The following is a 14627-nucleotide window of genomic DNA, read 5'->3' as shown; positions in this document are numbered from 1 at the left end:
TTATCCACAACCGCGTTTTACAGATGAGAAAATAAAGGCAGAAAGAGACTGAGGAACTTGTCAGAGATCACACAGGTAGGAAGTGGCAGGGTCAGGATGGGAAGGGAGCATTCTGACTCCAGAGACTTGCTGTCACTCCCTGTACCACACCACAGCCATGCTGCTCAGGCAACTGGAACTCACTTGCATAGTTCCGGATAAAACACAAGGAGGACTCATTCAATCTTCGCAGTTGAAAACCGTGACAGAACCTGCAGGGAGGAATTGTTTGTGCTGTCTTAATAATTACCACCTCCCAGATGTGAGCCAAACCTTTCCCTCTACAAAACTCAAAATCCGAGTTTGATAAAATGTTTCCCAAAGGTCCTTTAGCAGTGCCACTGGGAAACTTAGCTACAGTTCTTCTTGAAACTGTTTTCCTACTACGTAGGAATATTTGCAATAAATTATTGACTGTACTCTCAATCCCATGCAGAGAAAGTCAAAGTGATATGTATGATAAGCAAGATAAAATAATCTCAAATAGCATTTTCTAGTTACAATGTATAGACATTATCTCTGGAGGACTACATTTTCTGCACATGCCAAACAATAGGAGGTCACTAAGAATCATGTGAAATAAGAAGATGGGATTGAATTTATTTAGTTCCAAACAACTAATGCACTGCTCGTATTTTGTTGGATAATTGCTGTTGAGTAACACAACTCCCCTTATGAATTAAAGAAACTTTATTTTACTTTCTATCTAAAAGGATTAATGGTTTACTACTAGTTACTATTTGATGTAGTACTTAAGGTTCCTCAGGGCTAATGACTGGGCGGGACCTACTGTATTATTCCAGGCCAATCATTGCTCAGTCATCTCTTTCAAGGAAGATTCTAACCAATAAGAAGAAGCCTAAGATTCTGAGCTGAAAGCTAAGTGCCCCATATATGCCTGGGTGATGCTGAAGCAGGTTACGCTTCCAGAGAAAAGGCTCCGGTGGTGAGTTAAACATTTCTGGGCAGGGTAAAATGCCACTTAATATTATGCATAAAGTAGATTCTGAGGAGTGGAGTAAGGGCGAGGATATCAAGAACGATAGAGAGAAGTGGGATATTCCATAAAAACTGAAGAGACAACAGAGTCACTTAGGATTTCCCCAGGACAGGTTACTTGCGAGTTGAAGTTGAAATTTTTTAAATTCAAATAAATAGTTTTATTAATTTCAGGAGAGAGGCAAGTTTTTGTACTTATCTTTTTAATACTTTCTTGGAAAAGACAAATTTTAAGGTATAAATAAAAGGATATTATTCTAAAGTAAGAATGCGCTAAGATGGGGTTATGCCATGGATTTTGAAAATGATTCAATACTCTGCTTATCTAAGAGTCACATATAAACTTCTCAGTGAAGAGTCAGAATATTTAATTAAGGGGAATCAGAGAAGCATGGTTATTTAACCTAAATATCGAATACGACTTTACTGAGGATTGTGATTTATGTCCTTACCCTGATTAGTCATATGTTATGTTTAAGACTTTATAATGGCATTTGTAAAACAGACAAATTTTTGAGCAAATCAAACATTTTGAAGGCAAGTAACAAAGCTGATCATTTAGAGCAGTGGTTCTCAACCTTCTGGCCCTTTAAATACAGTTCCTCATGTTGTGACCCAACCATAAAATTATTTTTGTTGCTACTTCATAACTGTAATGTTGCTACTGTTATGAATCATAATGTAAATATCTGACGTGCAGGATGGTCTTAGGCGACCCCTGTGAAAGGGTTGTTCGACCGCCAAAGGGGTCGCGACCCACAGGTTGAGAATCGCTGATTTAGAGGGACATCGTCTTGACAGTACATATTTTTAAAGTCTACCAAGAATATACTTTTAGAAGATTAAATATTTTCAAATTTTACTTATCATTTAATTATATAGATATCAATCAAAAAATACCCTGCAGTTTCAACATTTAGTACTGTCGATGAACTGTGTTTCAGGCTAAGAATGTTCTCATCAGCTCTTACTGCACTAAATCAGTAGTTAGATCTTTTCTGAAGTCTCATTGAATCCAACTGCACAGAGTCTAAGCAAATACTACAAACACAGGTAACAGTTTAATGACTCTATTGGAAATTCGGTTTGCTAAATCCCTGGTTATTTATCCTGGGATTTAATTACTCAGGTGATTAAGGTTCCTGGACAGGTACTTTTTAATGAAATTAACTCAAAAATATATGTCTTGTGAAAGAACACTGTTCCCTCACACCCCCATTCCTACTTAAATATATTTCTATTACTTGGACCAAGTTTAATTTTCTCTTTCAATGACAGCTTTGAAGAACAATGTGAAGACTAAATAGGAAATACATCAAGAATCTACTTATTGAGCTCTTCTAACAAAAGTCAGGAGCTCCCTAATGTAAACACATTAGTATTTATTTGGAGGAGGAAATATATAATTTTTTTTAAAAAGCAATAATAAAGTAAATAGCTGAGTTCCCCCCCCCCCAAAAAAAAGAAAATTTAGTTGGAAGATGTCACTGAACAATTCTTCCAACGTATTTCTGGACTCAGCGCCCAGTAATACCAATCGCTTTCAAGTTAATGTCATAAATGAAGGCCATGAGAGCAGTGCCGCAGCGGATAACAGCGACCCTCCCCATTATGAGGAAACCTCTTTTGGGGATGAAGCCCAGACCAGATTCAGAATCAGCTTTAGGCCTGGGAAACAGGAGTGCTATGACAATTTCCTCCAGAACGGAGAAACTACTAAGACAGATGCTAGTTTTCATGTTTATGATTCTCACACAAACACATACTACCTACAAACCTTTGGCCACAACACCATGGATGCTGTCCCCAAGATCGAGTACTATCGCAACACCGGCAGCCTCAGCGGGCCCAAGGCCAATCGACCCAGCATACTTGAAATTCACGAGCAACTTGCAAAGGTAAGTTTAAGAGAACAAGCAGGTGTCCTCCCTTCCTCCTTCAGGCGATTTCCTGTTCTTTCATAGCACTAGGAATGTAGAAGCGTCCAATGACGAGGTCTGTTCCAAACTGTCCATCTTACTTACACGACTGTCCCTCGTTCCCAATAAGCAGAAAATACACAAAAGCGTCCCACAGATATTTACTGACTGAGGAAAGAAAACTAGAGAATTGACTCTGAAAGTTAGGCAATATGTCCTCGGTTGTTTACAATTGTAGTCTACTCGATTCACACTTGGTTAAACATGTCAAACTGAATACTAAGCTGATTTCACCTTAGGATAAATGCTTCTACAACAGTTGTAAAAAAAAAAATCCCTGGTGCTTGCTGTAGTTAATTCTGTGGTACCAGCCTTTATGCACATGGGTATTTTCCATATTCTTTAAAGAGACAGCAGAGATTTATAAGATTCAGCATTTATCCCTTCCTCTTCAAAGCTTTGCCTGAGGCTCCCGAGTGCACTTAAACATATAAAAGTAACTCAATTAAATTTAAGTACAGAAGCAGCAGATGTGGCTAAACTTTTTATTATTTAAGGAATATAGCCACAGTTCCCAAATCTACCAGAAACATAAGGCAGCACTTTTTCTAATCTTGTAGCAAATCATTTGTAAGCTTCGTCCATTTCTTCTTCCATAACCTGCTCTAAAATATGTTGATGCACTTCCTGGTCTTCGGGAACACATTTGGGAATGAATATCATTCTTTGTCGATATAATCACTTGCTAAGAAGAATAATTAGCTGTCACATATCCAATATAGTTTTCTCTTGCCCAAGTGTTGAGATGAGGGAAAAAATTGGTTGAACAATTTCTTTCACATTCATTCATTTGTTCAACCATTTTTTTTATTAAATGATCACCTACTCTGGGGATTCTAGGAATACCAATCTCATGAAAGATGATAATAAAGGTGAAAAGCTCCTTTTAGTTTCTGCTCATTCTTCTTTTCCCAAGGAAACCCATCTCCCAAACTTGTTCCCCGTGATTGTATAAGGTCCCCGACTCTGGGTTCTACAACCAGAGACTGAGTGATTTGCGGGGGAAGGGGGTGGAGGGGTGGGGTGGGGGGGTTTGGGGGGGAAACAAGCCCATGCTGTGAACTTTGTCTTTGTACGTGTCTCCTCTCCCCACCAAACCTGACTTGATCTGTGTACTATATCTGCAACACTTTGTTACGTGGCTGTTTTCTTTATAGAAATATGAGTTAGACTCTCTGAGCTATTAATGCTGTAATCAAGAGGAGTTAGCAATGTGGCAATGTCATACAAAGTGACAACCCCCCAGAAGATTTCTGAGAAGAGGGCAATTTGAAATCAGACCGAGGTGTCACTTTCCTTTTCTACTTGTGGGAAGAGGAGAGAAGAAGAGAAAAAGGGAGAGGAAAGAGGGAAAAGAAGGCTAAGAAAAGAGTGTACAAGGGGTTTCCAAAATGTGGGAGGGGTAGAAAGAGAAATTTAGGGCATTATAAAGAAATTTCAATTTATTTTGAAGTAGTAAAATGAGCCAAAGTCCTCTTTAAAAAGACCTGAAATTCCATTCCAGCACACTCTACAACATATTTTTTTAAAGCTGCTCCTTCATAAAATTGTGATCAAAATTTGAATATTCTCATTCACCCCCCTTCCCCAACTTAACAATAAAAGAAAATAAATTTTAACTCTATTAAAAAAGAAATGGAGTAAACTCACATTGTTCTTAGGACTGAAATTCTGGAGAGAGAAGAGTAGCTTATTTACAATTTCTAAAGCTGTAACATGTAAATCTTTATACACAGGAAGAATAACTCAGGGGAACAACGTTGTTAAAAAACCCCATTTGATTCAGTAGAAATGCAATAGCTGCATTTGACAGATGTGATAGCTGGGTTATCATATTCTTTTTGGAAAGATAAAATGAGACTGAGGACTTAACTTTGACTCAAAGCATTTTTTTTCTCACCTACAAAGGAATGGCAAAGTAAATAAATTAAAAGTTAGGTTTAGGTCCCACGCCCTGACTAATCATTCTGAATTAGTACAGCAATAAGTTACTCTTTGTATGAACTTGACCCTTACTTATCTAGGGTACTTCATTTTGATTAAATCATACACAAGTATCCACAGGGCCAAATTGGGAGCAGAATTCAAATACAACCACAGCAACTACAGTGGGCACATTCCTGTAGCCAGGATCACTGTAGCACCACTAAAGTTGTAGGGATAAGTCTGCCTTCTCATGTGTTCTACCCTGTGATATCCTTTGATTGCAGCGCCTTCTTCAGTTCACCTCTCTCCTTCCCAGTGAATTTGCTACTACTATTTCCCCGGCTTTTCTCTGCCCCACACCCCCAAATAAAAGATGAAGCCCTGCAATGTAATGTAATGTAACTCTACTGCCACCTCCTTGTGGTCCTTGACATTTTTTATGGTAGTTTCTCAAATCCAACTAGAGGAAACATTATATGATAATACTCAGATATGTCACAGATTTTTTGTATGCAAAAAAATTGTAAATGATAGTGTTTACTTAATTTAAAAGTGGAAAGTAATTGACATATTACTTGTTTGGTGATCTTTTTGTATCCATTATTATATTGCTTTAAAAAGCCTTTTAAGAATGGTACATTTATGCTAAATGGCAAAGCATATTTAGTCAGAAACCAATTGGATGTTGTGCTAGTTGTGGTTATAATTCCCAAGTCAGAAAGAAAAAATACAAGTTTGTCCTAATTGATAAAATAAAAAATAAGTTTGAAAGATCTTGTTTTAAGTATCAATTCTAGCAGGAGTAGATATTGACAGAATTTGTTATGCCAATGATTTGCTATCATAGTTGAAGAAATCCTTTTTATTTTCTGTATAGTAGAGAGTTAAATGCCTATACTGGTGATTATGAATTAAGGATTTATGAAAACTCTAATTAAAAGCAGAAAAAAGAGTAGTGCATCCCTTACTTGCTCTGTAGTATTATACAAACTACATAACTTCAGCTGATCTTGCAAGATGCTTGTGAATACTAATGTTTATATGCATATAAAGTCTAGCATATTGCCTCCAATGGATAGAAACTCAAAAATGTTGATAATGATTATGGTAATTTTTATACTAGCTACTAGCTAATTTAAAATTTTTATTTAAAAAGTAAACGATACATCTATCCAATATTTAACAAGTACTAAATATATTTAATGAACTATCTGTTATCTAATGTAACTCTTTAGTTATTCTCTTCAGGGGAATCATTACTGAGAGTTTCTTATAAATCCTTCTTGAAATGTTTTATGCTAATATATATATATATAAAATTTTCTGTCCATATTCTTTTTTCAAACATGTATTAGGACATATTTTACACATTCTCTTGCACTCTGCTGTTTTCACTAAACAATATACTTTGGAGATCTTCCCATATCAAAACATTTATAATGATCATTATATTATACATCTAGCAAAGATTAATTTAGTATTTTTACTTTGTAAAAACAATCCCACTTTTAGTATCCACCGTAATTCTTATGGCCATCTTTTCATGGAACTCCTTTTCAGCCTTACTAACTACCATTGTTAGCATTTCAGAAAAAACATAATTACAAAGGAATCAGGAAAATACTTAGCCTTTCTATCAAAATCACTGTTCTCATGTCATTGAAATAAATTGTCTATGAAATGTATAAAATACTATAAAAATAAAAATATTATGGTTAAGGAAACCAACTGTTTAGACACTGATTCTAAACAAAGTCCATAGAATGATTTCATATGTGAGTCATTAGATTGTTAGCAACTAAAACAAATGTATGAATAAAAGCATTAAGTGTGACTGATATATAATAACAAACTTTTCACTGAGAATTATTATATATATATGATATATATATATCAGGTAGAATGCTCACTTTTAACAAATTCTCATTCAATCCTTATAACAACTCTTCAAGTTAGGTACTACTATCCTTTTTATTTTATAGATGATGAAAGTGTTATAAAATCCTATGGACCTTAGAAAACGATGACTTAGAGAACTCAAAACTTCCAAGGTCAAAAAACCCTCTTATTTCCTTTTTTAAAAGTTATTTTTATCTTGAAGGTCACAGGCTGATAAGTTGAACCCATGCCTACAGGACTCCAGAGTCCATGCTCTTTATTACATATTTCATCCTCAGCCTACTCTCCCATAAGCCCTTTGCCTCGGCTCATTCCATGGTGGAATCTGGTGGAACTTGGGCACAAGGAAGAAACCACACCTCAGTCATGGGTTGAGCAGGAGATCCCAATTCCTTCTTATTTTGGGGACTGCGCCAAGATATTATGTTGCTTCCCCTACAGAATTAATTGCAGATCTCAATTTTCATTGTCACCATTAAAAGCATTTATTAGCTATTTATAAGAGCTTCTGTATAAAGCAAGTTAAAGAGATTTTAAAATTTTATAAGTCAAATGGCATTGCTATGGGTAGAAATAAAGGATATGTAGTCAAATTAAGCATTAAACCACAGAAGTCAATGTAGAAATGCTTATCTTCTGAAAAAGGACAATTAAAATGTACAAATGTGTTCCCTATAAAACAACTTTTTCTAAAGTGTTTCAAAGTTCAAATTTGGAACTTTAGCATTCAAATTGGAGCTATTAGACATATCGCCAAGCAAATAAAATAGACATTAAAATTGAGGCAATAAATGCCTTTAAGGCCAGGAATGACCAGAAGCTACCCCTAAAATATTTGTTGGAGTTAAACTGCAAATAAGGGCTCATTCTAATACCTGTCGAGTTTGTAGTACCCAAGGCCACACCGGGAGCTCTTACTATTAAAATACTCTATGGGAACAAACAAACAAACAAGATTAATTTTCCATTATAAATTGTTCAGTGATAGATAGGAGTTCCTTTAAAGTATACTTGGAAAATACTAAGCATCATTTCGTTTCATTTTCATATTCTGGTTTATCATGGTTTATCACATATAGCTCCCTGTTGGCCCAAGTTATCAAAAATATGTCCATTTGTGTGTGAGCCATGTGTTTTTCAGATGTAGTAAAAATACTGTGACTATAAATTGTTCCATTGGTATGAGTTAGAGGCATAGTCTATAGTAACTTTTAGAACAAGAAAAAAACCCTCTTTTTATTTCCTTTTTTAAAATTTATTTTTTATTATAGTTAACTATATCACATTAGCTTCAAGTCTATAATACAGTGATTACATATTTATATACCTTATGGTTGATCACCAGGATATTACCCTACAGTTATTATGATATTATTGACTATATATACTATGATATTACATCCCCATGACTATCTTTATAACTGGCAGTTTGTACTTCTTAATACCCTTCGCCTTTTTCACCATCCTCCACACCCTCCCATCCGGCAATCATCAATTTGTTCTCTGTATCTCTGTACAGAACCACAAATGTGATTTTCACAATTTAAAATATCCCCCTTTATCACAAAGGGCTATAAATGTACAAACATAGTAATATTGGTTATTAAGAACCACAAATGTGATTAGAATCATGTTGTGTGTTTTTTTAATTCTGAAATGAACCTTAGGAATTATCTGGTCCTTAGGAATTCATTTTAAAACAATTCAGTGACAGCAGTTTAAGAGGTCTAGGGAATGATATTGGACATATGTTGATAATTATGGAAGCTGAATGATAGGTACATGAGATATATTATTCTCCCTATTATTACATATGTTTAAATATTTCAATAATAAAAAATATTTTAAAATAATGGGGAGGGTATCATGTAGGCCTAAATATTTATGAAACTACTCAATGATGGTCTAAAGTTTCTACTATCCTGAGATTAAAGGCTAAAAACTTGAAAACGTATCTAGTAAGAAGTTAAAGAATAAATATGTTATTATTTTTTCATTTACCCCTTAATCTATATACAATTGAAGCTTTACTAGTTTATTAGTATTAGGGGAGCAAAGTTTGTTTCAAATGGTCTTATTTTCCTTCTTTCTTTTTAACGCACTTTATTTTACTTTCTCTGAATACTTAATGCACAGGTAAAAACTCTTAGTAAATAAATAATCATTCCCTAAAGCTATGCAATTTAAAATGCATTTATAAAGGTTATGGGTCATCATTTATGGTAATGGAGTGTGAACAAACAAATTAACTCCAAGTATGAAGGGAAAAACTGGTTCCAGGCAGCAAGCATAAAACTTTTATTAGTCTTTGAGATGTTGGTCCCAAGAACATGCAGGAGCCAGGAGTCTGCTTGCCACAGCCACCGACCACCCACAAACCCTCCCTCAAAGTCCTGTTCAGTAGTTTATCATCATTGCTGTTTGGGCTTGCAAACGAGGCATTTATTAAGAAGGGAAACCAAGTTTTACTTTGCCATGTCAGAACAGGAAGATAGCAAACATAGAAAAATGAATTTGCCTTCAAGTAAACTACTTCAAAGTAAAATTTCCAGAAAACCCAGTGGACGTATCTTCATTTGCAATATCCAGGAAAGGTTAAGTAACTCGCTGGGGGACACACCCTGAATTAATTGCATAGCCCAAACTGGATTCCAAGTCTTCTAGTTTATATGGTGCAGCAGTTTCTCAACTCTGGGAATGAGCAGTGGAAATAGATTCTGTACTTATAAATTTACTATCAGACCATTAAAGTCAATAGAAGAAATATATACATTGCAGGGGTTTTCCCCCTCTAAGGTATAAATATATTTAAAATTTTGAAACTTTAGCAGGTTGAACATATTTACCTAAGGGAGGGTTATATTTCTTACATTGACGGAATAGTTGAGAAAATTATTGCCTTACTAATTTCCATATATGATGATTTCCTTGACATGTCCTATAGAAGATTCTTTTTGCTTTAGATAGAGAGATAAGTTAAAGAACTATTAAACTTGACTAGAAGGGCATCAATCAGAAAGATATGTTCATTTAAGAGGAAATATTAATATTCTATTCATCCTTTAACCTACTTTGTAAGATTTTTTTTTACAGCCATTGGTATTCTCATTAATCCAGATCTAAGGGTCACAGTTACCCTCAGAGTTCATCAGAGAGCAAAGCAATTTCCTGGACCAGACCCTCAAGTTCAGGTTTAATCATAAAACATGGGTTTTATTCCCAAGACTGCCTTTGTAAAGCAAGTGATTAAGGCTTTGTCTCATGGGATCCCCAATTAATCCAGGAAAAGGAAATTGCCTTTGCCCTGAATGAGTAACTGCTTGATGGTCTGGCCATGGGATCTTTTTTTTCCAAAGCATATTAACATTTAAATAACAATTTTAAAAATTAATTTATTTTCCAATTATATTTGACATACAGTATTATATTAGTTTCAGTGTACAACATAGTGCTCAGACTTTTATACCCCTTATGAAGTGATCACCCATCTGACACTATATATAGTTATTACAATGTTATTGACTATAGTCCTCATGCTGTACTTTATATTGCCATGACTATTTTTATAATTGGCAATTTGTACTTCTTAATCTGGCCATGGGATCTTGATTAACTAGATTATTGACAATGTTAAAAGTTTTTTCTCAAATTAAGTCAATAAATGAATCTCCTAACCAAATAATCTCTTCAACTGTCATGGACATTTTAACACATTTCTCAATTCTCTGTTCTCATTGATTTTCCAATTGTAGAAAATGAAAGTTACATTTGACCCACTCAGCTGCCTTGTGTTTGCAGAATCCTTTCAGGGAGAAGTTGAATTTTTAATTGACTGGAGAACAACCCCAACTGTTTCACCCATCTACCGTGTGGGGTTCCACAGGTGTTAATGAATATTTACATTGCAAGTATTAGAAATATGATATTCTTCAGAAATTAAGTATATTTTTAAAATTTAAGGATCCATATCTAAACCCATGTTATTTTACTAATTTCTTTTTACTTTTTTAAAATTAATTACTGAAAAATTGTGAATTACATGCATGACTTGCATTTGTAGCTAGAACACAGCGCCAGGTTCTGTCCTGTTAGTTCAGCCTCCACCTCCATGGACTTCCTTTATCCATATCTTACATTGATGTAAATATATGCTGTCGACTTTCAATTATCTGTGCAAATAGGGACTTAAAGATGCTTAAGATATATACTCCAGGTAATTCATAATTAAATTTAACTATTAATTTGTATCCTTTTTTATTCAACCTTTTCCTTCCAATGCTGTCTTTAAATAAAATAATCTGGCTTGGGATTTATTCCTTTCCTCTCCCTTTTGAAATGTGGCCTGTACAAAGGAAAGCATGAGAAAGGGAATACCCGATAGGGGAGGAAGAGAAAAGAAATAGGAAGCAAGAACGGATGAGGAACTAAGTTGTCTGCTCTTAAGTGATAGATATCAGGTGACCTTCAAGTCCCCTTTATGGATTCAGTAGTGCTTATCAATAGCCTGATGTATAAGGCCCGTAGTTGACATTGAGGAGAAATAACCAACACCACCATCTTCTTTTCAGTTTAGTTGACGTACAATGACTTTTATTGTATTATATTACATTGGCTACCCAAGTGTCACATTAGTATCATGAAAAAAGTCTTATGCGAGAACAAAATTGGGAAATAGCCTCACTTACATAGAGAAGTAAAAAAAATATGCTGGAAGAAGGAGACAAGAAGTCAAACTCATTTTGAATAAACAGCCTAAATTAGAGCCAGTTTACAGTGTGTAGGCTAATGGTACACCAAAGCTCAAGCAGCAAGAATCCCTGAACATGGCAAGGGCAAGAACTACGCTGGCCCCCAAATAAAGTCTTTATAATTAATATGGAATATTTATTTCATGCCAGTTCCATTTTAGGGGGCAGGGGATACCTTTGTCCAAGACCTCTTAGCTGGTAATGTCAGAACATATCATTCTAGGCTTAAATAATTTTAAAACATTTAAACAAATAAAGTTGTCCTTTAATAATAATTAAGTGCTGAATTAAAAGACTACCCTAATGGTCTCAAAACGCTTACTGGGAAAGACTGATTTTGGGATCCCTTACTGGGAAACACTGATTTTGGGAAGCACAATGGGGTATAGTCTAACCATTACAGAGTCAGGTAGGTGCCAGATAGGCTAAATTAAGTGGATGCTTCTGAAATTAATAAAAGTCATACCTAAAAGAGAAATTAGGGAGTTATTCTTGAGAGAAACAAATAAGGAAGGTCTTTTTCAAAGTTAGGCCATAGGAAAAATAAATTAAAAATAAATTAAAAATAAATAAATAAATAAATAAATAAAAAAATAAATAAATATTTTCAGCTTTTTTATACTACTTCTCATTTCACACTCAGCCAATCTTTCTAATTATGAGACTTATTTCCTTCTGTGCAATACTAATAGCACAGTCCACAGTTCTCAGGCAAAGGCATATCTCATCAAAAAGAAATTTTTCCTACAGGAATAGCATTCTTGTATAGCCATACAATGCCTTTAAACCTTTTTCTTAAAAAGAAAAAATCTGTATCCATTCATTGAATCTTCTTAAAGATACTCTGACGTGAGTAGAGAAGTTTTATCATTATTTTAGATGAATAAAATGAATCCCAGAGAGGGTAATGGAAGGAAGGCCAGGTACTCTGTTTTAGTGAAGGAAGCTTAACTTTCAGGTTCTCTTATCAAGTCTTCTCAAAGACCCTCATTTACTCTTGATAGACTTTCCTTCTTTTATTGCATCCCTTCTCTCTCTGTTCCTTTTGTGTTCTAAACAAATCAAAAGCTGGTCATTTTCCTGTAAGGTAATATTCTCACCAGTAGAAGTGGTGCACAGATTGCTCACCACACCTGTCATCTTGGTGCCTTCAGCTTGCCAGGGCAGACATTATCTTAAAATGTCTAGAATTATATTTTTTGTCTAAGTTTATGTCCATTGTTTTGATTTGCTCTGAAATTTTTATGGAAACGTGTGTTTGTTGACCGTGTGCTATGTCTTTGCTCTCTGTGAAAATGCAGAATGTGGCAGTGGCCCCAGGTTCAACTGACAGGGTTGCTAACGGTGATGGGATGCCTGGAGATGAACAAGCTGAGAACAAAGAAGAAGAAGATAAATCCGGGGCTGTGAAGTTCGGATGGGTGAAAGGTGTGCTGGTGAGAAACCTCCTCTGTTTACAAATGAAAATGATCCATTCACTGTTCTAGTAGACTGTTACCAAGGCCTGAACACCAGGGTTACAAAGACCTGTGTTTGGCCGCACTATCACTTCTCATGTCCCTTTCAACATCCTTCCATCCACAGGTAAGGTGCATGCTGAATATCTGGGGTGTCATGCTCTTCATTCGCCTCTCCTGGATTGTTGGAGAAGCTGGAATCGGTAAGCACTTTTCCCCTTTCTTATATAAAGTTTTATGTCAATTTTAAGCTCAGTAAGCAGTCTGTGTTCACCATTAATGCTGAATGTGAGATGAAGGTCACAGAAGAGCATTTGTACTCTCGCTTTGCCTCTTAGACATGTTTGTCAGAGGAAAGGTGAAGCATTAACTCCTGGGAGACTGGAATTTTCCGGTTTGCCAACCAGATAAGCGCTCAAGGAAATATTTCTACATTTTCATAGAGTTTTAGGTGTACAGGTATATAGATACACATTCATATTAAATAATAGTATTCATATTTGTGACATACTGACATTTATCAGAGTTATCCCCCTTATGATTATTGGCAAAACTTCCCTAAGTAAAAAATAACTTGAGGAAAACAAGAGAAAATGTGACCTGACTAATAAAAATGCTGAATTGTTGAACATTTTCCAAAGAAAATAATTCTGTTCATTTCAGGTATCAGCAGTAAGAAAACAAAGGTTAATAAAGTATTGCCAGATGGAAGCTTACAGTGATAGATAAAACGACTGAGATCATATATATAGCTCTTGCTAATTTTTCTAAATGGAAAATGAATGTTGTTGAAATTATTATGAGTGATGATTTAATGTTTATTATATTCTATTTAAAGTATTATTTCCTGTGGCAAATCTTTTTATTGAAAGTATATTAATAAAAAATTTATATAAAAATGTATTTGAATTTTATCAAAGTTCCTGATTTAATGTGATAAAAATTAATAATGGTGTTCTACTCTATATATGGAAAATACATTGTGGATTCACTCTTAGGGAAGACTTTTAAATCATTAGTATCAAGAACATAGACATTTGGATATGCTTTCAGATACTATTCCAGAATGTATCTCACTTCTCATTCAAAAGGTACTTGGTCATTATTTAATACCTTTGCTCCTCAAAACACACTCAGAATCATCAGAAGACTAACTTGGAAAAAAGAAAGGGCTGGGTTGTAAATTGAAAAACTGGAACCTGTTCCCATAGTTTTTCCATGTTTCATGTTTGGCAACTGCTGGGTTCCTGACAAAGGGCTGCTTGCTGGCTTTATGATGCATGTCAAATGAATGCTTACAGCCGCAGGGTCCCAACTAAGTATATGCTGTTCCATGGAAAATCTGCATCTTAATATTGCCAAGTTTTTGCTCCAGGGTTTCATGCAAAATTAGGTTTCTAAGGGCAGATTAGTAACTTATTGAGATCATCAAGAAACATTACTTTGTTTGGAGGTGTGAGCATAGCCAAGGGCAAAAGTAATTCCTTTTAATGCAGTTTATTTAACATCCATATGTTGGGCTATAATCTGAACTTTAATCAGATCTTACATTACTCTTCACAGTCAATCCAGTTTCATGT

At 35.0% G+C, this 14627-nt stretch overlaps 1 protein-coding gene across 2 annotated transcripts in view; it reads left to right on the top strand.

The window, feature by feature from the left end:
- The first annotated feature begins 958 nt into the window (after window positions 1-958).
- Window positions 959-14627, top strand: part of SLC12A1 (solute carrier family 12 member 1) — an 85940-nt gene continuing 72271 nt past the window's right edge. For both annotated transcript variants that reach the window (XM_006085997.3, XM_006085998.3), the window contains exons 1-4: window positions 959-985; window positions 2317-2936; window positions 12892-13026; window positions 13175-13250. In XM_006085997.3, coding sequence (XP_006086059.1) covers window positions 2520-2936; window positions 12892-13026; window positions 13175-13250 — 628 coding nt within the window. In that variant the 5' untranslated portion in view covers window positions 959-985; window positions 2317-2519. The remainder of the gene's footprint in view (window positions 986-2316; window positions 2937-12891; window positions 13027-13174; window positions 13251-14627) is intronic.

This window comes from Myotis lucifugus, unplaced genomic scaffold (assembly GCF_000147115.1).
Source record: "Myotis lucifugus unplaced genomic scaffold, Myoluc2.0 scaffold_23, whole genome shotgun sequence".
NCBI lineage: Eukaryota > Metazoa > Chordata > Mammalia > Chiroptera > Vespertilionidae > Myotis > Myotis lucifugus.
This window is presented reverse-complemented; position numbering and strand designations above follow the sequence as displayed.